Source organism: Vipera berus (genome assembly GCF_964194415.1).
Source record: "Vipera berus genome assembly, chromosome: 3".
NCBI classification, from domain to species: Eukaryota; Metazoa; Chordata; class Lepidosauria; order Squamata; family Viperidae; genus Vipera; species Vipera berus.
The window spans coordinates 128,096,631-128,122,064 of record NC_138204.1 but is presented as its reverse complement, the minus strand read 5'-3'; the positions used below and the strand labels follow the sequence as shown (position 1 = coordinate 128,122,064).

At 37.6% G+C, this 25,434-nt stretch overlaps 2 protein-coding genes across 3 annotated transcripts in view; one reads left to right on the top strand and one right to left on the bottom strand.

The window, feature by feature from the left end:
• The window catches only part of SLC12A7 (solute carrier family 12 member 7), a 115,306-nt gene extending 105,514 nt beyond the window's left edge, over window positions 1-9,792 (bottom strand). For both annotated transcript variants that reach the window (XM_081323470.1, XM_081323471.1), the window contains exon 1: window positions 9,495-9,792. In XM_081323470.1, coding sequence (XP_081179596.1) covers window positions 9,495-9,693 — 199 coding nt within the window. In that variant the 5' untranslated portion in view covers window positions 9,694-9,792. The remainder of the gene's footprint in view (window positions 1-9,494) is intronic.
• Window positions 8,981-25,434, top strand: part of MAJIN (membrane anchored junction protein) — a 41,668-nt gene continuing 25,214 nt past the window's right edge. The window contains exons 1-2 of the mRNA XM_081323472.1: window positions 8,981-9,127; window positions 12,893-12,969. Of these exons, the coding sequence (XP_081179598.1) occupies window positions 12,923-12,969 (47 nt within the window). The 5' untranslated portion in view covers window positions 8,981-9,127; window positions 12,893-12,922. The remainder of the gene's footprint in view (window positions 9,128-12,892; window positions 12,970-25,434) is intronic.

The window sequence follows — 25,434 nt, the reverse complement described above, 5'->3', positions numbered from 1 at the left end:
AACAACTGTGGGAAGAAAGGTTGTAAAACAGGGCAAAACTCACTTAACAAATAACTCCCTTAACTACATAAATGTTGGGCTCAATTGTGGTCATAAGTTGAGGACTACCTGTATTATGAACCTGAATCAGCTGCAATGCAATTACGAAGTGTGTTTTTGAATGTGTTTAAAAATGAAACCAATTATTAACAAGTATTTTAGACTAATAGCATAAAGGCAAACAATTACATTTTACCATTTATGGAAAATATAACACAAAAAATATAAAATCATAGCAGTAATAATCTATGATTATTTACTAAATTATTCAATTCAGTGGGAGAAAACCAAGACATTCAGAAACTATCACATTTAATTCTCTGGGGGGAAAACAGCAGTGAATTTGGAGTTACACATTCAATTCAACGAGAAAGTGATTCGAAGTTCAGAATGGAGTACAGTGAATTAAACAGTTGAGGTATGGAGTTAACTGAGCATCAGGTTAAATGAGGGAAGTCTACAAGTGATTCATTTTACTCACAGTTCAGTTATAGAAAAAGGCAGAAACAAAGACTCTTACTAAAAAACGAAGACAGAATTTTGCAAGCTCCCTGACACCGTCCAAAAGGGAGATATATTTAGAAAACTTAGCACTCACACGTGCTAAGGAGAAGTAATTTCTGCACAGGTACCATTTCATTTGGAAATGGTGTATAAAAAAGAGAAAATGTTTCTGGATATAGGTAGTCCTTGACCTACAGCCATTTGTTTAGCCAAAGAAGACAGAGTTCTTGATGCTCTCTGAGCTCAGTAGTTTGCTGACAGACATTACCTAACTATAACCTAACTAGGTAACATGATCAGTGTGAGATATTACCAAGTTGGGCAATGAAATCTCTGCAAGCAAACCAAGCTTGACAACCCCAAGAATTCCACAGTTAAACCTTGAACTGCAGACATTCTGTTCCATTGAAACAATGGAAGATAACCAAACCTTAGGCCCAAAGGGTGAAAACCTATAGGTGAAAACTATAATCCGCTTGCACTTGGAAGCACACTGGTAACCACTGCAGACCAGAGCAAAGCTGTTATACAGGCATGATGTAACAGGCCCATAATTGCCTATCCTGCTGTGCTCTGGATTAGTTGCAGCTTCCAAACAGTTTTTAAGGGCAGCTTTATGTAGAGTAAATTACAACAGCCATGCACAAAGTAGTTGCCCAAATATTTATAAAACTTTTATGAGGAAAAATTAACCTCAGCATTCATCTTTCATTTGGGGAATACAAGGAGTGTTTATAGAAAATACATACATATTTGTTTTCCTTGGCCAACTAGGAATTTGTGACCAATGAGTCTCTCTGTGATGTGAAATGTAATAGTGAAAGTTTAACTTTTCAGGTTACCATACCACGCTGGAACAAAACAGCAGTAAGAAAACAGAAGAAATACATCTCAGCATTTAACCGTAAATCTGAACTCCAAAGAGCCTGGGAATTAGAAGTCTATCTTAATTAAGGAATACCAAACTGGAGTGTGTTGTTTTATACATAGTTTTATACATATACACCATTTTCCCTACTCATTTTCGACTGGCACAGAGGGAGGGGTGTTTACCAGGTGCTTTGCTAGACTAAACAGATTTTCTCCCATGGGAACCAAGGTCATTGGCTGCTCCCAGGACTGTAGGCTGGGCGGTTTATGGAAAGCCCGCCAAGATGTATTGGGAACGTAGTAGCTTGCATAGCTTTAGAGGTGGGATTTCTTAACTTTATATTGGGGATTGTTACGTGTCTATTCAGACTTGGTTTCACTTTTGATGTGCCAATACTTTGTATCAATAAACATGTTATTTGAGGAACTTGCAAGCCTTGGAGTTCTGCTTTATTTGTCTCTTGTCTGTCGGAACCATGACACATAGTCCTTGATTTACAACCACAACTGGGCTCATAATTTTCATCATAAGTCAATGAGGTTGTAAAGTGAGTCAATGTGTGACCAAGCCCAATTTTATGACCATTTTTATTGTGGTTGTTAAATGATTCCAGCTTCCCCAATTGATGTTTCTTGTTGGAAACTACCCCAGAAGGTTGTAATCGTGTGACCGCAGAACCCTGCAACCAGTCATAAATGCAGGCCAGTTGCTAAGTGCCCAAATTGCAATCACATGACCATGGGGATGGTGTGACAAATGTAAGGATAGGTTACAAATCACATTTTCCAAGGCAGTTGTAACTCTGAACACACAGCTGTAAGTTGAGGACCACCTGTATATATTTATCCTTTTTGTTACAGCCATTTCTTAAGTCATGGTAATTTATTATGTCTTCAAATAAGTAAACACGTGACACATAATTAGACTGCATGTAGCCCTCATGTAACTGACTACATTTCATTCCCATATGAAATAACTGCAGACACGATCAATTTCATTTTCTTCTATATAAAACATTCTTAAGGTATGAAAAATTAGGATATCAGGGAAAGCCTTGAATAGAATTTTCTACCTTTGCTTTGCCTGTGTATGAAGTATTTTATACACAAAGAACATTTTCATTAATTGTTGAACAGCAATTAATATATTAAGTCCACCAATAAAATTCACCTGTCAGAAAAATTTGATTACATTTATAAAAACTGAAAAACAGTATAATTAGTAAATATACACATAGTTCATACTACTAAAAAATACAGCAACAGACAGAAAGAGGAACAACTGATAAGAAAACCGGTGAAGTATGTGAGGAGTATGCTTAAAACTATTAGGTAACAAATATGTTTCAAGATGTTAGGTAACCAATAATTTTAACTTACAATTTACTCTGCATTCTGCATTTCCTCTAAGAAGGAATACAATTTAAGCTATGCCTAACTGAAACAAAGGCTGAGGGGGAAAAATATCTAAACAATATATTTTCAGGAAAAAATTAAAGGCAGCATTTCATATGCATACCATAAATTCATGACATTTTCTTTGATACGGTGTTATGATTATAGGCCTAGGTGGCTTTAAAATGAGGACCTTCATATTCCTAGATTACAGGTCTATTAATGACTAGATATAACAAATGAAGAGGACCCCTCATGCTGAGAGGATCTGAAAGTCTTACTAACAAATAAAGAATTGGGAAAGGATGTTATTATCAGAGAGGCTTTAATTTGGAATCCTGTACTGATCAGCAATTGGACCGGAGGCCTAAAGAAACCTTGTAAACTCTATGATTCTATGAAAAGAAGAACCACTGATCTGACCAAACAAAGCTATACTTATATTCATGCCTAACTTGCTTCATCACCCCCTCCTAAAAATCCATGAGCATTACTGTTTTCTTTCTCCTTACTACCCTTCTGTTTTTGGAAGTTGAATTGTTTTAAAATGCTTCGAGGTATGAGAAGGGAACTTTGGATTGCACTGTCATAAATGATGTTATTCACAGAAATTAAAACACTCTTCTTTCCAACCCAGTCTGTGTGCATCTCTGTTTTGCCACAAATGTCCCATTAATTTTTCTTTCTCCCATTGCCTGCTGTATGTATCTCACTTTGTCTGCATGCGTTCTAAAATATAAACCACTCAACATACATGTGCACTAAAATTATTTTTCACATGAGCACAAGACGTAAATGAAAATGTGAAGAATTGTAAAAGAAGATTTTGGGAATTCAAGAGGGGAAAAATATAGTTTCACACATTCTTGCTAATGTTCAATATATTTATCACCTAGAAATACTGTTGGACAGAATCTGCAACTTTTTCTTCCTATTTCCTTCCATACATTAAACATGGACCTACCAGTCAGATCTTGCTTTATGCAATTGGCATCATTCTCAGAAAATATTCAGACCTGAAGTATCTTAAAATTTCTTAAGTGAAACAATCTCTATGAAGCAAAATATAGTTGAACGAAAAGACAAATAACAAGAGGGATATATGACTTAATGGAATTCAAAGTTAGACAGTACTTTATTAAGACTAATTTATCGTAAAATATATAGTGTTTAGGTTATAGTACTTGAATTAAACTTTTAACTCAGCATCAAGAACTTCAAACAACTGAAGTAAGAACTGATAAAGGAGAAAACAAATGGATGTGATTATAATCTATAAATTAGGAATTATCACAGGAAGGAAATCCCAGAGATAAAAATAGGAAAGGTTGGGTAAAGGAAAACAGAGTAAGGAGAACAAGGAAGGAAGTGATAGAAGCAGCTGAACAAAACAGAAAGTGAATGAAATTTCTGAATAATCAGAATTAGTCCTTCATATTTGCAATTTCCAAATAACATTTGTGGTATTGTGGAGTAGAGTTGGGCTCGATATCCCCATAAGTTCAATTTTTGAAACAAAGAGTATATAGGTAAAGATGATATACATATATCCCTACTCTTACATTTTAATCTAGCAATCTGTTTTCTTTTATGCCTTTTTCCTCAAATTCTAGCAACAAGCACAGCTGAAAGAAAAATGCTGGATTTAGGAAAGAGTTGATGATTATATTTTGTCACACATTGCTTTGGTTCTATGACTAACACAATTTTCACTTTCAAAATAATTGGAACACTTTTAAATCCATGTCTGCCCAATCACAATACGTTTTGCTATAAAGGAAACATATTAAGATTCTAAGAGGTAATGGCTAGCAAGATTGGGGGGGGGATGCTAGTTTCCATTTAACTAAGAATTTGTGTTTCCTGAAGACCTAATTGATGGATTCCACTGTTATTGAATGGATTCAAAAAGGCAACCCCAATGTGGTTCTCATGTATTTTGTTTTCCTGTCTTTGTAAACTTTACCAAACATGTTCTTGTGCTTTTGAACCTTCCACTTTTATGCTGTCCATTACTGGAATGATAGGAAATGCATAGCAATAATTTGTGGCACATTTTTTCTAGGACTGTGTCACTTCAGTTGCAGATAAAAGATTCTATTATAGAATTTTCTCTGCCGTAAAATAGCTCTACCTAAAAAGATATCTCTTGAACAGAATAGAAAGCTTTGTAAGTATTCTTATTGCGGACACATAATTTAAGATGCTCTAACAAGAGGCTTTAAACATCCAATCACCCACTTGCATTCTGAAGTAGTACAGTTTCAGGAAGAGATAGGTAGTCCTTGACTTATAACCATTTGCTTAGCAACTATTCAAAGTTATGACCTACCTGAAAAAGGGGGCTTATGATCCAGATCCAAAGTTCTGATAGTTGGGCAGCCCCTGCAGTCACAGGACCACACTTCAGGTACTCATCAACACAACTGTATTTCTGGTCATGGGACTACATGACCAGAAATACAGTTTTACAGTTTTGTTGAAAACTGGCACTTATGATTTTTGGCAAAACTTGTGCCATGGTGAACATTGGCTTTGCTTAATGACAGCAGTGTTCGCTTAACAACTATGGCAAAAATCATGGTAAAATCAAATTAGTTATGTAAGCAACTCTTTTTACAACTGTTACGACTTTTGATCATATTGGGCAGGCTCCATTACAGTTGTAACTCGAGGACTATCTATATAGTCGCTGGGTGAGATCATTCATGCTTTTGGGGTTGGGTATCATCAATATGCTGATGATACCCAGCTTTATATTTCAACCCCAAACCACCCCAGTGATGCCCTCGATGTGATGTCCCGTTGCCTGGAGGCGGTCCGGGTCTGGATGGGGAGGAACAGGCTTCAGCTCAACCCTGACAAGACTAAGTGGCTGTGCATGTTGGCATCTCGGGAAACGCAGAATATTCCATCTCTTAATATGGGGGGTGAGCTATTACCCCCCGTAGATCAGGCTCGCAACTTGGGGGTCCTTCTAGATTCACAGCTCTCCTTAGAAGATCATATAGGAGCTGTGACTAGGGGGGCCTTCGCCCAGGTTCGCCTGGTGCGCCAGTTGCGGCCCTATCTAGACCAGGATGCCTTGCGTACAGTCACTCATGCGCTCGTGACCTCTCGTTTGGACTACTGCAATGCTCTCTACATGGGGCTGCCCTTGAGGACCACTCGGAGGCTTCAACTGGTGCAGAATGCAGCCGCACGAGTGGTGTTGGGGGTCTCCCGATACTCCCATGTTACACCTCTGCTCCGCGAGCTGCATTGGCTGCCAGTTGCCTTCCAGGTGAGATTCAAGGTGCTGGTAATGACCTATAAAGCCCTACATGGCATGGGTCCGGATTACCTACGGCAGCACCTGCTGCCGGCATCAACCTCCCTCCGTCCAGTGCGCTCCCAGTGGGCCTCCTCAGGGTGCCTCCGATCAGAGAATGTCGATTGGCGGCCCCCAGGGGTAGGGCGTTCTCTGTGGGCGCGCCAGACCTATGGAACTGCTTGCCGGTTGAGCTCCGGATGGCCCCCGACCTTCGCTCCTTCCGGCGCGATTTAAAAACTTATTTATTTGAACAATCTGGCCTGGTTTGATGGGTTTGGGGTTGGATCTAATTTTAACAGTTTTAATCATTGTATTATATTGGGCATGATTATTTAATTCTTTTAACTTCTTTTAACTTTTGTATTTATATTCTGATATTTATTGCCCTGTACACCGCCCTGAGTCCTTCAGGAGAAGGGCGGTATAAAAATTTAATAAAACTAAACTAAACTAAACTATATGTATCCCTGTCAATGTGGTCCTGAAATTATCTGGACTTCAACCCCAGTTGTATCTTGGATCACGTGATCTACATATGTTTCTACTGTATTTTTAAACCATTTATTTAGCCCTATGTTCCTAATTACAAAAAGGCAATTCAAGCAACACAATTGATCCTATGTTGGAAAAACTATTTTTTTTTCCACTATTTTTTTCAATTAATGTTGTAGATTGAATTTGTTTGCTATTTAAGCAGAGTTCATTTCTTCAATTTGCTAGCTTTAAACCATTTTTTTTGCAAATTGTTGTTGTATTCTGTATCAAGAGTTTCTTCTTTAGAAAAGAAAACCAGAAAGAAAGCAACTGCTATAATTATGTAGGTTTTAGAATGCAAAAGCAACAAATTCAGTGTACCAGAATAGTATCAAATACTTAAAAGCCACAAGCAACTAACCCATTCTTAAAATTCTCCAAAAAGGGTGGATGGAGGCAACCACTACAAATCTGATTTTCACTCTCAAATTTATTCTACTGGTCATTAAGGTTCTCTTCACCTGAAATACTGTTATCTGTTTAGCCTTCCAAAGATTTCAAGAATGATCTGATGTTCTGTCCCAGTATTCTCTTTTCCACCGTTCTTCATAGGATATGTTTTGCATAATTATTGTCATCTTCATTGCCTTCTCTCCACTACTTCCAGGTATTTTTAACATGAAGCATTAATTAAGCATCTATCAGGCGCTGCTGAAAACTAATATAATTTTTATAGCATAGGTTGCCTATAGATTTTACTTTTACTAGGCGTATAGCTATGACCTAACATTCTATATTTTTGTGAATTGTTTTCTTACATGGACAATCATTCTTATCAACAGAATTCTGAATATTCTTAGACAAATACTTTCATGATTTCTTTAACAATTCATACTTCCTGCCAACAAATTTAAAAATTTATTATTTTTACAGTTTAGAATTACAACAGTAGTAACGCTTACATGATACAAATTATAAAATACCTGACAATGGATTTCTGTCACACTAGATTAGTTAAAACAAGAAAATACAAGTTATTCTCAATAACTGCTTGTGAATCGTCACTGTTTAAAAACAGGTTTGAATATTCCATAGGTTTTATCTCTTATCTCACTATTTACAACTTAATTTCCTTCTCACTAAAAATGTATACTGTATAAACTATTCTAGGATATTTCATACATCTTATAAAATGAAAGTTACATATCCACAAAAGTATGTGCCACTATGAAAATATCCTGAAAGTGTCACTTACCTTACTTTCTATGCTGAAACACAGCAACTTCTCTAAAAATTATTTCCTAAAATATCCAGACACTATCCCTCTCCTTCTATAACTTAAGACATCTCCTAGGTACAGTACCAACCTAACAAAGGAACAGCCAGATAACAGGCTCACATTATTAATATATATTTAAAGTACAGAATATGTTGTGATGCAAATTACTAGGGAAGCATTTTTGAAATCTGATGAAACAGGATTAACAGACTACAGCATATATAGCACAAAGAGAGCCTGTATTTTTATTATATTACCATTCTACCATTATTACAAACCAATGCTAAAGCCCCAAATTTAAACCAATTCATATCCAGCCCTATTTCTATCACAGTATTTTTCTCTCCTCTGCCTTTCCCCTAGACCTAGAGGAAAACCAAAGGAACTTTTAAAATCACTTTATATTTATCCTCCCGTATGCCATTCACTTCTGCTTTACTAGTGAATCTAGATCCTTTTATAATAAGTGGGTGTAAAGTTTAACTAGTCCTTTATCAATGATTGATACAATATGCCTTATTACTGATTTATACAATTAGCAAAGAATGTTGAACATGGCACAACTGGGCCCACTCCATACTAAAATTAAGGAATCTCATTTTTCAATGTTTATATAGTTATTAATTGGAGACACAATTCACCTAGTTGTTTTTTCTTGATGTGCTAATTTTTCAATTACAAAATATTTTCCAAGAACAGAATAGCAAGCAGTCAAAATACTAAATCCTATCTGCAATTTAAAGTGCTATAGTCCAAGATAATTGTACAACCAGGCAATGAATAAATCTCTCTACCGTTTGAAGCAAAAATGGAATTGGTACACATTCTGGAGATTTGGGAGTTAGTGTATTGTGAAATAATCTCACCCTTTCTTTTGCAGAATGAAACTGCACATAATACAAATCTACTGCTCTATCATGTACTTTTTTCTCTCCTTTTTTTCATTCCCCCCCCCTTACCTATATAATTTCCTTAAGAAGTAAACCTGAGGCACGACTATTTCGGAGTCAATTGGTTTGAGCTGACTGAGAATTAACTTCAGAAAGAAAATACATCATATGCCAGTCTGTTCTAGTGAGTTTCCCATAGTGGAAAAAATAAATAAATAAATAAATGCCCATCTTCGATGACCGAGAATGCCTAAGTTAGCTCCTCCTTGTTTTCATCCGCTGCCAGGAAAGGCCACCTGTGGGACCTGCTGCCAAGAACAAACAGCAAAGTCCCAACCCTCCAAAAATGCACTTCTTCCAATAGTAAGTACTCTGTCAATCAGCCAAAAGGACCTCACAGGCTTCCTTTGCACAACCGTAAGTGTTTCTGTGTTGGGGGATAGGGAGAGTTGCCCCAAACTTACATGCTTGCTGCAAAAAAAAACAACACGAAGTCGGACTTGCTCCAGCCACAGGCACCACCTCACAAAATCTACGCTGGGGAGTGAGGAGGAAACGGAGCTGAAATTTATTTTCCCCCCACACACACACACACACAAATAAGACGCCCGAACAGAAGGGATTTAACCTCAGCACGCGAACGCCCCACCCTTCCCTTTCTTCCCGGGCGACTCTTTGCGACTCACGTGCTCGTCGGTTCTGATCCCCAGGCGCAGAACCGGCCACTCACCTCGGCTCCCGCGCTCCACGCTGCCACTCACACTTTGTTGTGGTTGCCGGTCGTGGGCATCAGCGCAGCCCTGGCTTTTACTACTCTTCTCATTGGCTGGCTGGTCTAAACGCTCCGTCTGCTGTAGCCCTTGGGCACTCGGGGCCTCGTTGCCGCCAGCGGGCGCCTCCACCGGCACTACCGTGAAGTTGGTAGGCATGGTAGGGCTCTTTCTACCGGAGCGCTCGCTAGCCTGTGGCTAAGTCGCCTGGACAGAGCCAGAGTCACCCCCACGCAACCGCAACCCGCCGCCGCCGCCTGCCCCCTCCCGGGTAGTTGTGGCAGGAAGAGGAGCGAGGGCGGCTCTTTCTTCCCTTTTCTCCGCCTCTCCTCCCCGCCCCCAAGAGCGGCTGCCCGGGCAACAAACCTTGTTGGCCGCCCTCTTTTGCTATCAGCCAGGCAATAAGACGCGCCTCGCACCAACGGGCCGTTTCTGCAAAATGAAAAGGCGGGAAGAGAGGGAAGCGCCCTCTCTTCATATTGGTTTTTTTTTATTCCCCCCTCAGGGATCAAATTTAATTATTTTAGCTGTTTTTAACTCTTGTATTGTATTGATGTTTTTAAATACTTTGTAAACCGCCCTGAGTCCTACGGGGGAAAAGGGCGGTATATAAATTCAATAAACTTAAACCTCTGTGCATCTTTTTTCCCCCCATCTGTTTTGTTGGCCCCCTACGCACTCTTGAGAAACGCAGGCGTACTAACCTCAATATTCCTTCTGTATGCCGCTGGTTTCACATACAACCCCTAAAGCGCTTGATTTGGGGGAGTTTCGAAATGTTTGTCCTGAAGGTTACGATTTAACTCTCTAATATGCAAAGTAGTCAAAGTTATGCCTCTAGGTTTCTGTCTATCTCCCACAAAATAATAGTCACAGCTGGCCCATACATACCTGCTATCGAAGATTATGCTTTGCATTCGTTAATAAATAGCTAATGGTCATGAATTTAAAAACGTCAAGTCCCCGAATTTTTGAATGGAGAGCATATAAACCATTTAATCTGGTAGTTAATTTTCTCTTTCATGGGGAGGAAATAAACAGGCTTTGTTTGCACCTTCAGGCCAAATCCACATAACCATCCCAACCAACCATCAAAAGCAGCTAATTTCTACTTGCTCACACACACTGCCTTTTTAAGCAGGAAGTACACTCAGCATCTCTGGATCACTCTGCACTAAATCAAGGAGTTGCTGTTACATTTCCCTATAAGCATCACTGGTTGCATGTAAGGTCAGAAACCAATGCAATCATTTTTCAACTCGCTCCCCCCCACCCAACTATGTAATTGAGTGCATGTCTTGTGGCAGATTGAGCTATCAATGAAAGCCTCTTATCTTGGTTCCCAATCACGGATTGTGATGGTTTGTTACGCTGGCAGATCTATCAAGCCACAAGTAATGTCATTTCCACTTAGCATTACTCTACAGCCCTTTATGTTGTACTGCAACATTGCAGCCTAACTCCCTCCTGCTCTTGCTAAAAGCTATGTGAACCTTCATCTACCAGTAATCCAAGCCAATCCTTTAAATTCCCAGGAATGATTTCCATTGTGAGGACAAATGCCCCATGCAAATGCCTAATGGCAAGTTTCAGGATATGCCTTAGTCACTGGGGCATTTGTCTTCAGAATGGAACATGGACAAGAAGCTAAATGGCAATGTTGAGCAGATATAGCCCTTGATAATATGATCTTTGTGGCATGCTTCAATGCTGTGCCCTTCGTGCCACAGTGTGAAGTGTCTTCAAAGGGACCATCTTGCTCAACTTCCCTAGCATCAGATGCTTGAGAGTCCTTAGCCTCCAGGTGTCTTGAGTTTATGGTAAAGACCAGTGCTTTTTTTGTAAAAGAAAAAGGTGCCAAAACTCACACATGTCATACAACCCACCTTGCCTACCCAACAAGGTTCCATCCAAAAAAGGTGCCGGAACTCCGTTCTGAGCGTTCTGTGAGAAAAAAAGCCCCGGTAAAGACAGAGATAAATCCCAGTTGAGCAAGATGATCCCTTTGAAGGCACTTCACTCTGTGGCATGTAGGGCACAGGACTAAAGCATGCCACAAAGATCACACTGTCAAGGGCTAAATCTGTTCAACATTGCCATTTCCTTTACAGGGTGTTGTCCCACAGTTGTCACCACTGGCAGAGAAGTGAACTGCTCAGCAGCCAGTAGATTTTTGTGGACGGCTCCTTTCCACTTCTGCTTTTGTCTGTTGTAGACAGAAGCATGTTGGTCATTTTACCACTTCTTACTAAGTTTTCTCCCTGCAAGCAGGTTCAGCTACAAAAGGTAGTGCTATTCCCCATCACAGTTTACAGAAACATAGGCAAGCCTGACAGGAGCCAGTCACCAAGGCTCTGCTCTTATTTACAGGCCCTAGTATGCAACTTGTGCACTAAGTCATAAATCAAACATCACATTGGTCCAGAGCTCAACCACAGGCACAACCTATGTGCTTGCAGTAGATTACTGTATCATGTCACCTCAGGATCATAGGCAGTAGGTGTGGTATTATTATCCGCATGCATTTACATACTTAATATATCTGCAAAGTAATTTGGGAAGTCAACAGGAGGCTGTAAGCCAGGGGTGTCAAACTGCCGGCCCATGGGCCGGATGCATCATGGCGAAACCGTGCCCACCCTATTGCCGGCAATGGGAAAAAAGTCATGATATGTCACGTCACATGACGTTGCGAGTTTGACACCCCTGCTGTAAGCCATGACCACACAGGCCATACTTGGTAAGATGCCTATAGTTCATCCACCTGCCATGTCCATCAATGTTGCACAAAAAGGTTTGGTTTATAGTCACTCATGCATCCATAGAGTGATATATGTAAATATTATAAGCTCACTTGCTTTCTACTTGGATTTCCAGATAACTGCAGCCAAAGCAGTCAAAACACCAAAGCCTTGGTCAATAGCCAGGAAATAATCAGGAATGCCCTAAAGTCATTTTCAACCAAACCTGAGGCACCTCAGGTTCTTTTGGAATACACGGAGGCCCAGCAGCAAGGTAGCAGCAAAACAATATACATTTGTTCTATCTCACTGACACATCCACTTACCCAGTCCTTCTTAACTAGGCTGTCAGGTCCTAACTAGAGAGAGGGAAGCTGCCAAGTATAGATCCAGGATGATTCATAGAGTTGATGGACTTCAGGACCCCTTTATAACCGAAAGGCCTTCTTTGATTGATTTATAAGCCTGATAGTTTTCTACATAGGCCCTGCCTCCTTTGTCTGCTTCAGGTGATATTTCTCCTTTAATTCTTATTTATTTGTTTCCTTCTTATCTATCTCCCCAAGGAAATTTTTTGATAATATTCCTGGCTTTTGTCTTCTCTGTTTTGTTTTTAGGTTATAGCAGCTTCAGCCTAGTCTCATCTTATGATGTGTGGGAATGTCATGGAGACAATGATTTCCATTTATCCACAGTAAGTGAACCAAGAAGGTTAGAGAGGATATAAGTGGCAACTCCATACAATAATGAATGAGGTGATAACAGTTTCATAGAGTAATATGAGATCAAACCCGATGCATTGAAAGGAAACTGAAGGGTTAAAAGAGCTGACAAACAGCCCAACTATTCAGCACATATAAACCTAACAAATGGGTTTATATGTGCTATGCAATGAAAACATGTATGAGTGTGGTGAACCAAATGAAGCAACCATACTGTATAATTACCGAAGTACAACTATTACTTTAAGAGCTCAGAAAGGTTCTGACGTACAGAAATGTGAGCAGGAGAAGAATAAGCAGTAAAAAGCCATTAAGCCTGACCTTTAAACACAAGATAGCAGCTTTTTCTAAAACTAGCTTGGCTGGTGAAATCTTTTGAAGTGCTCCATGCAAAGATGATGATACCAGCAACAGTTCTTTCATTCCTGATTTGCACTATGGAATCTATGTACACACTATTTGGTGTTTGAAAGATACCAGTCCTATTTATATATCATATGTGCCTTTGTTTAAAATAAGTAAAATACCGCATAGAGTTCTTAACTTGGTGTTTATAAATATAATTACTGTCTAAATTATTATAATATATTAAAATAATTTCAGTATAAAAATATAAACCATTCATAAAGCCATATGAAGTATCTTAAAAGCATAAATGGGTCTTGTTAATTAAGACATTAATTAAGGAACAAAACAAACTTTGCTGGGTCAAAGAGAAAATATCATACAATACTGGGAAAATTTATCCAGAGAACCAGTGATATAAATACATCACAAACAATATTTTATCTTTAGAGAAACAGATGCGGGGGGATGGGGGGCTTTGCAACACAATATTTAATAGAAACAATCTGAGTAAATGCTACCATGCAATGTTTTAATTCTCTGCATTACTGGGGCATAAAAAATAGATAGATAGATAGATAGATAGATAGATAGATAGATAGATAGATAGATAGATAGATGATTGATAGATAGATAGATAACATTTATTGTCATTTTTTACTGTGGGCACAATGGCACACATTAAAAATAAAAATTTAGTTGCTTGCTCTCAAAGTGTACACATACATAACACACATTTAAACATACTATACAACATATGTATAGACCTACACTGTTACATATAAGCAGGGCTTTTTTTCTCATAGAACGCTCAGAATGGAGTTCCGGCACCTTTTTTGGATGGAACCTTGTAGGATAGGCAAGCCGGGTTGTATGACGTGTGAGTTCCGGCACCTTTTTCTTTTACAAAAAAATCACTGCATATAAGTAACATATAAATATTAATCACTGTCCATCTTGAATACATAACGGAAGGAGGACGCTTTAGAGTTCACAAGGTTAATACTGTATGGAACAAAAAGTAAGGCACTAGCTATTGGAAGAAGCCTTGTGCAAAGCTCCATATGGTTTCATAGAAATTCATGTTGTCAAGGTCTTCCTCCCTGAAATTAGTTGTGTATTTATTTTGAAATTTAGGATATAGCCTAACATTTCAGCACGCATATACAAGATATCATAAACAGCACATAACTGTGCTGAAGAGATTTTGAACATTAGTTGTCATCCATACTAGAATAAAATAAAATCTTCCCTAATATGCTCCTACTGAAATCAGAGTTTGCACTACCTTTTTACCCCATTGTTCTCTACAAACAGTTGGTGGATTTAAGCACACTATTTAATTGATGGCAGCAAAAATTATCAAATGTTAGTTCAGGAAACATCACAGTTTTGGCAGTAAAATACTTTTTATTTCAACACATGCTTCAAGCTACTCATGCAATTACAGAAATTAATTTTAAAACTTTTGATTCAAATCTCTCTCTCTCTCTCTATATATATATATACATATATATATATATATATACATATATATATATATACATATATATATATATACAGTATATATATATATATATATATATATATATACAGTATATATATATATATATATATATATATATATATATATATATATATATATATATATATATATATATATATATATATATATATATATATATATATCCAAATGCCTCAGCTATTGTATAATTCACATCTATCTTTATTTTATACCGCTTTCTGTGATTCTTGTGGTGACTCCCTATTGTCTGAATTATCTTTGTCTAGGATCATATGTCAGCTATCATTTTAATAATGCCTCCTAAAGCCCCAAACAAATCACAAGCAACCCCTCCTTGATCCATTCATAAACAGCTACGTAGGCCTGGGTTCCACATAGAGGAGCACTTCATCCCATTCTGTCAAGTGTGCTTTTAAAAAAGTACATTGGAAGGCAAATAAAACAAAGGAACATAAGCAATCAGCTTGTAACTATTTGTCCGACACTTGCCACCATTTACATTTAAATTTAACTTCTAAGGTTTTGTAAGGAATTGTGAAAAATACAATAATTCCCTTAGCAAGTGATTGTATATTAGAATGAATCAGTTAACAAATGTTTGCTTTTAATCTGATTTTGACTTCTTATCTCTCAGAATAAATGTAGAATGTATGTTCTGAAATAAATTAGAATGGAATGTATTCATTTCTGGTACAATTCAAATATTTAAAGTTTATACATCGAGCAGGAGAGGAAGGGGAAGGAAGGACAAAATACAAAAAGAGAAACTTTACAGTATAGTCAGCTTTATTTTCACTTTTATTGTGAAGCCAAATCCTAAATAAATTAATCTGTTCCTTGATACCGAGCTTAGCAACAGTAGCTGAAGGGAAGGTACAGGTTTCTCCAGCTTACATTCCACTTTTTATATTTAAATTAATAATTTAGCCATTATTTCTACAGGCAGAACTACTCAATCTAAATTTCTAGTTACAAGACTACTTGCTATTGCTGCTTCTTTCTTTGCACAGTCCTTCTTTTCTCCCAAATGCTTTTGAGTTGCTTCTAGACTTGAGATATCATATAATGTTTTTCGTTGTATGTCTTTGTTGATACTTGCAGAATCGATTTAGTCTTTTAGTCTCAGCTTAGAATGGTCCTGTGGTGGGATTCAAATATGTGAACAACCGGTTCTCTGTGTGGATGCCGCTTCTGGAAGTCCATTCTGAGCCTGGGCAACAAAAAATTAGCCACCAGTTCTGCCGAAGTGGTGCGAACCGGCTGAATCCCACCACTGGAATGGTCCTAGCAATAAGCAATTCCAGGATAATGAGAGGGCTCCATTTCGCTTTATTCTGTCTGCAAGGACAAAGATTTTAGCCACCCTCTGTTTCAGGAATCTAAAGCACCTTGAGGCACACTTGAATTCCCACTATGTTCCTGAAGAATAGTTTTCCAGGATTTTCTATCCTGTTTTAATCCTTCCTTATCTCATTTAATTCTTTAATAATGTTTTCATGCTTTCCCATCGTCTAATAATATCACAGCTAAAGAAATCTGCATAGCTATATGCTCATCTATTTTGTTGTTAATTTTAACTGGGAATACTTAATTGTTACTGCAAAAAATGGGATGACTACTAGATGGTAGCATGTTACAGTTTTCTGGACATATGCCTGTGCCACTATCTTGTGGTCATTTAGATTCCTGCAGCACAGATATAGTAGCCCTATTCTAGGAACAAATTTATTCTTAGTCTGTGTTCTGATTTAAAGGCAAAATGATACTATCCTTCAGCTGTACACATCCTTATAATTTATTTCTAACCAGTGCTTTTATGTTATTGTAATTACCTTTTATTGTACTTAAACATTACTGTAGTAGTTATGTTGGGTTTTTAGGTTTTATCAAGCTTCTATTAAGTCATGGTTACTATGTAATTTCTTCTATAATTAAATACTGCTGGTTTTACAATTTACAGGCTAACTTTTAATCACTATCCTGAAAGTCTTTGGATTATAATGATCAGATTTCAGCTACATAATCCTATGCATGTCTCTTCGGAAATACATTCCAATGAGTTGAATTGAACTTAACTCCTAGATATGTGTGTATAAGATTGCAATCAACTCCTTAACCCAGACATGTCAAACACAAGGCCCGGGGGCCAGATCCGGCCCGCAAAGTGGTTTCATGCGGCCCCCGAAGCCATCCTGGAAACAGTGAGGGAACGGCCCCCACTGCCTTGGCCCTGGCCCAGAGACCCTCCTTCTGTCAGAGACCCTCAGATCTGCCCCACTCCTGCCCAGGCTCCCATAGGCACCCTTGATGCCCACCCAGTAGGCCATATGCACTCTAGGCACGCCCACCCAGTAGGCCACGCCCACCCTGGCCATACCCACCCGGCCCCCTGAGGGCAACCGCAATGCTGATGCGGCCCTCAATGCAATTGAGTTTGACACCCCTGCCTTAACCTGTCTCAAATCCAGAATTGGAGTTAGAGTACAAGTGTCAGAGAGCAGAATGTGCACAAACATGATCAAATTGCACAGTATCTGGAATGTCATTAGACTAGAGAATCAATATTAACAATAGTAGTGCAATAATGATTCATGATTCTTCTGTAATAGCTAATTCAGATTTATTTAATAGGTGATGTTTATAATATTCTATCACTATAAATTTCATTATTACACTACTTGTGTTATTTAATGTGGTTATTGGTGAGCTATAGATAATCTATAACAAATAGAGTTCATGGATATGAAAGAGACTTCATGCCATTGTTATTCTGTAGAAGTATTACATCTGTATTTTAGAAGGAATTTATGGCCATGTGTTTGAAGAGTAAAAGATTATTTGGATGATCAAGATGTGAGGTCTTGAGTTGTAGCCTACCTAGTTGTCCCTCAATTATCTAAAAATGTAATGCAGGTCATTCAAGTCTGGTAAGATTTAGTAATAAAATAAAGGAGGATTACCAAGGATATTTGCTCTACAAATCTTGAAGTCTAAGGTACTTTAGAGAAATTGCTTACAGATGTGTATTCTTTGCTGCAATTTGATTTACGAATAAACTGAGATCTCTCCATGAAACATTGTTGGAAAAATGTTATGGACAAATTTCTAATAAGCCATGGTTTGGCTAGATATTTCAAACCAAAGCTAAAAAGGACATGATTATTCTGTAGAAATATAGTGTGCTGAGTACAAAAGAACATCATAGTGCATGGGTTCCCGAATTTAAGAGCTTTTTTAAAATTTCACAAGAATGTTATTCAATCCCATTCTCAAAGATTCCCAGCTGTTTATATTCATAATAACACCAGCTGATATTTTTCCATATTTGTTTCTGAAAATATTAAAAAAACTAAATGCTTACCCACAATTCCTCACAAGGGTATTCTTAGGAAGGCGGCAACAGCAAATGACTTCTGAAAAATCTTGCCAAGAAAACTGGAGGCTAGTCCCTTTGGGAGTCAATACTGACTCAAAGGCACACACACATACATGTGCTGAGGGTATATGGGGGCAAGGAGTGAAACTAATGGTTGTCTTCAATCAAGAAGGCAGGACAGGAAAAAAATTTCCACTACAAGGAAAATAGACTGGTTACCAGCTCCACAAATCAAACAGGCAACAGCAGAACCAAGAAAAAAAATGAAGTAAAGTCAAAATACAAGACTTCTAGCTTGCTGAAAGCACAACGTTCTCATAATTATTAACTACATTAGCATTCACAGAGCATATATGAAGTATTTATTTGTGTTACTTTAAATCCAGATTATTACATACATTGCTGCCTACACAAATTGGCTAACTTCTGTTTAGTAATTATAGTTTACTTCTCAAGGCTGGCTAAGCTGTTATTTTTTGCCATGAAAATTGTATCCTTCTGATATGCTTTTACCTACATTACCTAGAACTGTCCTTTAAAGTTGTATGAGAGTTAAAACATCACACAGTAACTAGATTCAAATATTACCCTGAGCTCTAATATAGGTTGTTTGGTTTTCTCATGGCATCCTGTGCAAACTAGGCTATTATGGCTTGTAATTCATAACATATGGCTTTAGCATGAACCAATTTACCATAGTTTATTTCACAAGCCATAGTTAAATATGCCCCCTTTTTTACCAGAACCAATATAGGTATATTTGAAATGATTCACAAAATGAGTTAAATAAGGCAAGCATTCCTATCATTTGTATTTATGAATACTTTAGAGAGATGAGGCATGAGGGTAAATGGGCCAAGATGTTTATAATCTAAATAGAAATGGGAAAATGCTTAGGTAAGCAACAGAAGAATGTGTGCTTATTTCAATTTACATTGCTTATTTACAATACAGTAGATACTCAAATATTTATTGTACTTCCCCAGAAACTGTATCTGAGGAAGGATTTAAAAGAAATAAGGGAGATAATTGACTGCATGCACTTCAGAGGTAGTTGCCTTGAAAAGGGCAGCAACAAAAGAAAGCTGAAGGAGAAATTGGATGGTGGAAGATTGTAGAAAGTGATAAAGGTGCAGAGAGAGGAGGAACAACAAGTTCTTGGAGAGCTTTGAAAACAGGCTATGCTATGCAGTACTGTATTTGTATATTGTCTCTTCCATAAAGCATTGGTTCCTAAATTGCCTTAATGTAACAATCCATTTCAGCTACTCACTGAACAGAGAAAGATGTTGTAGACGAGAGCCATGTTAGTCTATGGTAGTTAAAAATCAGGAGGAGTCTCATGGCACCTTTTCAAATTTTATTAAAAGGCATCAGCTTTTGTGAGCTATAGTTTACTTCATCAGACTGGGAAGGAAAGCCTGTTCATACTTGCTATTTCTTCTTTCCATATCCACAAGTTTGTCCAAAAAAATCTGAATTGAGACCACATTAGGATTTGTATGGGAAACTGAAAACTATGCTTTCTATAAAGGTCATCATCATAATAAGCTACGAAAGCACGTAAAAATGCAAGTAGAAAAATAGGGACCACTACGGTGGGAAAGTAAGTGTTCCATGCGCCTTTGGCGTCTAGTCATGCCACATGACCACGGAGACGTCCTCAGACAAGCGCTGGCTCTTCAGCTTTGAAACGGAGATGAGCACCGGCCCCCAGAGGTGGAAACGACTAGCACGCATGTGCGGGGGAACCTTTACCTTTAAAAAGGTAAAATTGTTGGCAGTGGGGGGAAAAACCATGTATTGTTATCAAATAGATAGACAGATGTTTGAAGTCATCAATGGTTAAGCCTGATTTAAAAAGAAGTTACCTTTTATAGCATGGCAGCTAGTATTTCCTTTTTGCGGATGAAGAATGTGTATCACTTAAAAGAAAACAAAAGGGGTCATGAAGAGGTATAGGAATAGGTGTATACACATTTAGATACAAATTTAAAAATTAGCTACAGCCTAAATAGAAATATATAACTTTCCCTTCTAATGGTTCTTTACTTTTAACCTTACTGGATAGTCGACTTTTGTGATCTGCCTTCTTTAAGGAAGACACAGACCACCATGGCTGTGTAGAAGGAGAGATTTAATTACCGGTACATGCTAAGTTTGGTTCAGCAGATACAGCCTATTATGTTAAATGGGAACAGACCTGTTCTCTTTTGCATCTGTGTTTGCAAGAAGGGAGTAGTGGGTTCGATAGTGTTTATTAGCAAAATAATTCTGCAGGTGTTCATATGTATATCTTCAAAGCTTTTTGCAGCAAGACTTACAATTAAAACAGATATATCAGGGGTTGGACACTACAGCTCTTTTAACCTTGGCCTCACCATCATTATTAAAATGATTTTCACAGTCTAAATAAACATAGCCATCTTTTCACTCTCAAAAGGCAAATGGGGGAAATCCTGTTTTTTTGTATTTTTTTGTATTTAAAATGGCTTGAAAATGTCTTTAAAAATTAACAAAACATGTAATGCTAGGAATATATATGATCTTACTATGTCAGTAAGGGATCAATATGATTGCAGCGTGGATTTGATAGTCTTATACTCTGCTTTTCTTCTGGAATTTAAAATTAGGACTTATGCTTGAAAGCGTAACACCATTATAGAAAAATAGAATAGGAAGGAAACTAAAACATAATTTTTTGCAAGGCAACCCCGTTTTAATGCAACTTCCCAGATAATAAGTAATTGTGGTTTTTCTCCAGTAGTTTTGGAGAGGAAATAATAGTGTAGAAGGAGACACTCTGGCAAAAAAAATGTGCGCTGGTGTTTTTATTTTTATGCTACAGGATTATTATTTTTATTCCCATTTATATCCCACCCTTCTCCAAAGACTCAGGGCGGCTTACAATCTCAGCACAAATCAATGTGCTTAGCAATAGCCTTCATTCTATGTATATGCCTGCTTATTAGGGCTTTGCCCCCCCCCAAGCGGCATTATTACAAAGTCAGCTTATTGCCCCCAACAATCTGGGTCCTCATTTTACCTACCTCGGAACGATGGAAGGCTGAGTCAACCTTGAGCCTGGTGGGACTCGAACCTGCACTAATTGCAGGCAGCTGGTGTTACTTAAGGAGGCATTAGCCCACTGCTCCACCAAGGCTCTTCATGCATATGATGATGATTTCAATGGAGCAAGGTAATTTCTTCATTTCTAGAGCACTTATCAAGCTTCCCATGCCTATTTTTTTATTTGTTAGATTTATATCCTGCCTTTCATTCGGGAGCTTGAGACAATGCATGTAACAGTGCTTTCTCCAATATTTCCCAACAACAACAATCCTCTGAGGTATATTTGGCAGAAGGGAAGTGATTGACTCTAAGTTACTTAGAGAGCTTCTGTTCCTGCAGGTGGATAGAACCTGGCTCTCTTGTGCCTGTCCAATATCTTAATCATTGTACCATACTGGCTCTTTAGCATGGGAAAGGTAATGACTTGCTGACCAACTGTTAGGGTTAACATTTCTCCTCCATCTGTTTGTATATTTGTTCCCCAATCTTATCTAAACAAAAGTGAGTTAGAGCTGATGTCCATGACAATTAAAGTCAGAAAAACTTGGTTTCTAATCCTTTGGGTCTAATACTTCTTCACCCATGACAGGACTAGTTTTCTTGGATATGTGAAACATTTGCCAAGATCTTATTTAAGAATGCTGATTGGATTCCCAGATTCCCAGGCTGAAGTAATGTGCCAAAATTAAAAGTTTTCTCTTTGACCATCATATACCATTGCCAGGCTAGTGTATTAAGTAGATTAGATGTATTAAAAACAGTACTCCCCCTTTTTCATTCTCACTGGGTGAAATAACAGTGATGATCCCTTTCTCCCCCAGGAAGCTAAAAAGATGGCATGCATTACATAATGACCAAGCCAACTGTTATATACATGGCAGTTACAGTACTCCAAGTCCTTTGATGTGCACCTGTATTTATATACAAATATATTGTTTCATTCATTCTTTAGATATACACTAAGAGGAAAAAACCTTACCTAAATATCATGTGTGACCCATAATAGAGGTTTCTTGTTTAGCATGGGCTTCAGTAAATAACAATCTACATCAGGTAAAGGGATTAACATCTGCAAATATTCAGAGGAACAGCTCTGAGGAAGCTCGAGGAAGTTCCAAGAATGGTGTTGTGTTCAAAACTTCCATATTTTTCAGTGCTTAAAAGATTATGAGAAACTCATCTGTAGATACTGTACTTATAGATTCCTAGGGAACTATATGTTTCCTGTCCTTTATATAACAGAATGAGATGCCATAGCTTCAATGTATCCCATTGTTTTTGGATTCTGTATAAATGCTGCAAAGCATTAAATTATTTAATGACATTCTACCATTTTATAATCTGAACAGTTGTTAGTCAGCTATGTATCTGTCAAGATGCATGTTTTAGGTTATGTCCACTGGAGATTCTTTGCAACACTGACCTGCTCTAGAGTCTGGAGAAAGCATCTTGAAACATTATGATTCTCCAATAGATTAAGCTACAACTTGTAATTGACTTATGTGAAAGAAATCTCAAAATCATTGTGAATGCCCATAAATCATTGAACATTAACCCATCCCTTAGAGGTAACTAGTTGTCTGGGCATCGCACAATGAAATGTTAAGAAAATGCTCCTACATTGCAGATTTTGACTGTTCTCTGTTGATGAAGAACATATAATTTTTAATTTTTATTACAGAACAATGTCCCAGGAAACTGAAGCCAAGAATATAGGAAGTTAAAATTAGGAGTGTGGGACTTGCTATAGGAACTGATTTTATAGGGTTTTATTGACATTTTTCTTATGCAGCATTACAAGCCCAAGACTTTTGACAGACAAACATTGGAAAGCTTACAGAAAGTTTAGTAAACAGTAGCTGAGCACAGATTAACAGTTAATCGTGACCTTGTGTATAAAACTCTGTTATACATAAATACAGAGAATTCAAAGCATATTTAATAATTCTTAATGTATTGTTGTTAGTAAGAATATTGCTAATAAAGACCACAAAAAGAAAGTCTGACACTAAAATAAAATAAAGCTTTGAGAAGATGGAGCATAAATCAAAACTGCTCTAAATAGGTTTAATGTGAGATAAGACAGAAGTGCTGGTCCTTTGCCCAATTGATGAAATATTTAAATAATAAGAAACTTCAGAATTAAAAACGTGTTTATTCATTTCTTATAGCAACAGTTTGCCTGCTATCTGAGCAACAGAAAAATCAGCTGGAGCTCCATAAGGTGCCGGAACTCCGTTCTGAGCGTTCTATGAGAAAAAAAGCCCTGAAAACATGTATGAAAACATGCCTCAGAAAGAAAGACCTGCTCTAGTTATTTATCAAACTTCACAAAAAGGATGGCTGTTGAGACCAAAGGGAAGCATGTATGCAGATTACTGACCAATTCCTGTAGCCAGTTTTCTTTTAGAAAAGTTCACTTCTAAGTTTGGAATTAATCCTAGAAAGAGGATTTTTTTTTAAAAAGTAGCAGTTAATTTGGGGGATGGGATGCTGCTGATAACAGCAGAAACGTGTACCTGTTGCAGTAATTTAACTGGGAGCAAAAATGAAAAAAAACTTTTCTGACAAAAGCAAAATGGATGCATTATTTTATACATTGGCTTAATGGATCTATTTTGCACTTTTTCATGACAAAAAAGGACTGAAGATCATAATCCCTGAAATTGATGATTTTGGTGGAACAAGCCTGCAAAGGGATCAAATTTAATTATTTTAACTGTTTTTAACTCTTGTATTGTATTGATGTTTTTAAATACTTTGTAAACCGCCCTGAGTCCTACGGGAAAAGGGCGGTATATAAATTAAATAAACTTAAACTTAAAGGCTCTGAAAAATGTATGCATACAAGTAGTCCTTGACTTACAACAGTTCAAAGTTGCAATGGCACTGAAAAAAATGACTTATGACAGTTTTTCATACTTATGACCATTGCGGCATCCCCATGGTCATGTGATCAAAATTTGGACACTTGGCAACTGACTCATATTTATGACAGTTGCAGCATCCCTAGGTCATGTGATCAACTTTTGCAAGCTTTTTACAAGCAAAATCAATGGGGAAGCCAGGTTCACTTCACAACCATGTTACTAACTTAATAACTGTGGTGATTCACTTAACAACTGTGATAAGAAAGGTTGTAAAATGGGGCAAAATTCACTTAACGAATGTTTCACTTAGCAACAGAAATGTTGGGCTCAATTATAGTCATAAGTTGGGGACTACCTATATTTTGGTACTGATAAGTATTAAAGGAGGAGCATTCATACTATCACACTGAGAATCACATTCTGTAGTTTCTAAAAACTGAAGTTTTGCATTAGAATTTATATCACTGCTTAAGGAGAAGCGTGTTGTAGAACAGCCTAACTTTTTATGGAAATTGTTTTTCTAAGTTTTCTAAGTATCTAGGTACATAGGTAGATACATTATGGTAAGAGAGGGTAGGAGTATCTGCACCACAGGTAGTGAAGTCAATTAACATAACTCAATTTGCAGATTTTTTTTTAGATCAAGCAAGAAACAGCAAAAGAAAAGGAATACAAGACTTTAATAATTACTTGCTGACAAAATCAGACAACTGCCAGTCTGCTCATGACCGGTAATTGGCAATTACCAGCAGAAAAAAAGCTGGCTGGTCTCATTTTTTTGGCAGCAAGCAAGCAAGCACTGAGATGTGATTTGCAATATCTGAGCTTGTGCAGTGATGTCACTACATAATCCCTGCCCCCAAGATCATAAGGCAGGAATGTAAAGATGGAGCTTAGAACTTCTTTCCTATGGACACTCCATGGAAATAAGCAACTTGACACCCTCCAGACTACAATCCCTATAATTCTCTTCTAGTAGATTTACTAAGGTCCACAGTAATTTCATCCAAAAGATGTACAAATCATCATGTTGTTAGGTGCAAAAAAAATCAAAATTTCATGCACTCCAAAAGATGGGATCAACAAAATGCTTCCTCTGTTAAGACAGATAGAGTTATGCCTGGGCAACTTTCTCTTAAATGGAATGACTGGTGTCAAATTAAGATGGAGATTGCTGCTTTTGTTAGCAGTGTTAGTGTTTTGGAAAATATCTGCTAGGAGTTTAAGAAAAGGAAATTTTGAATGCTTA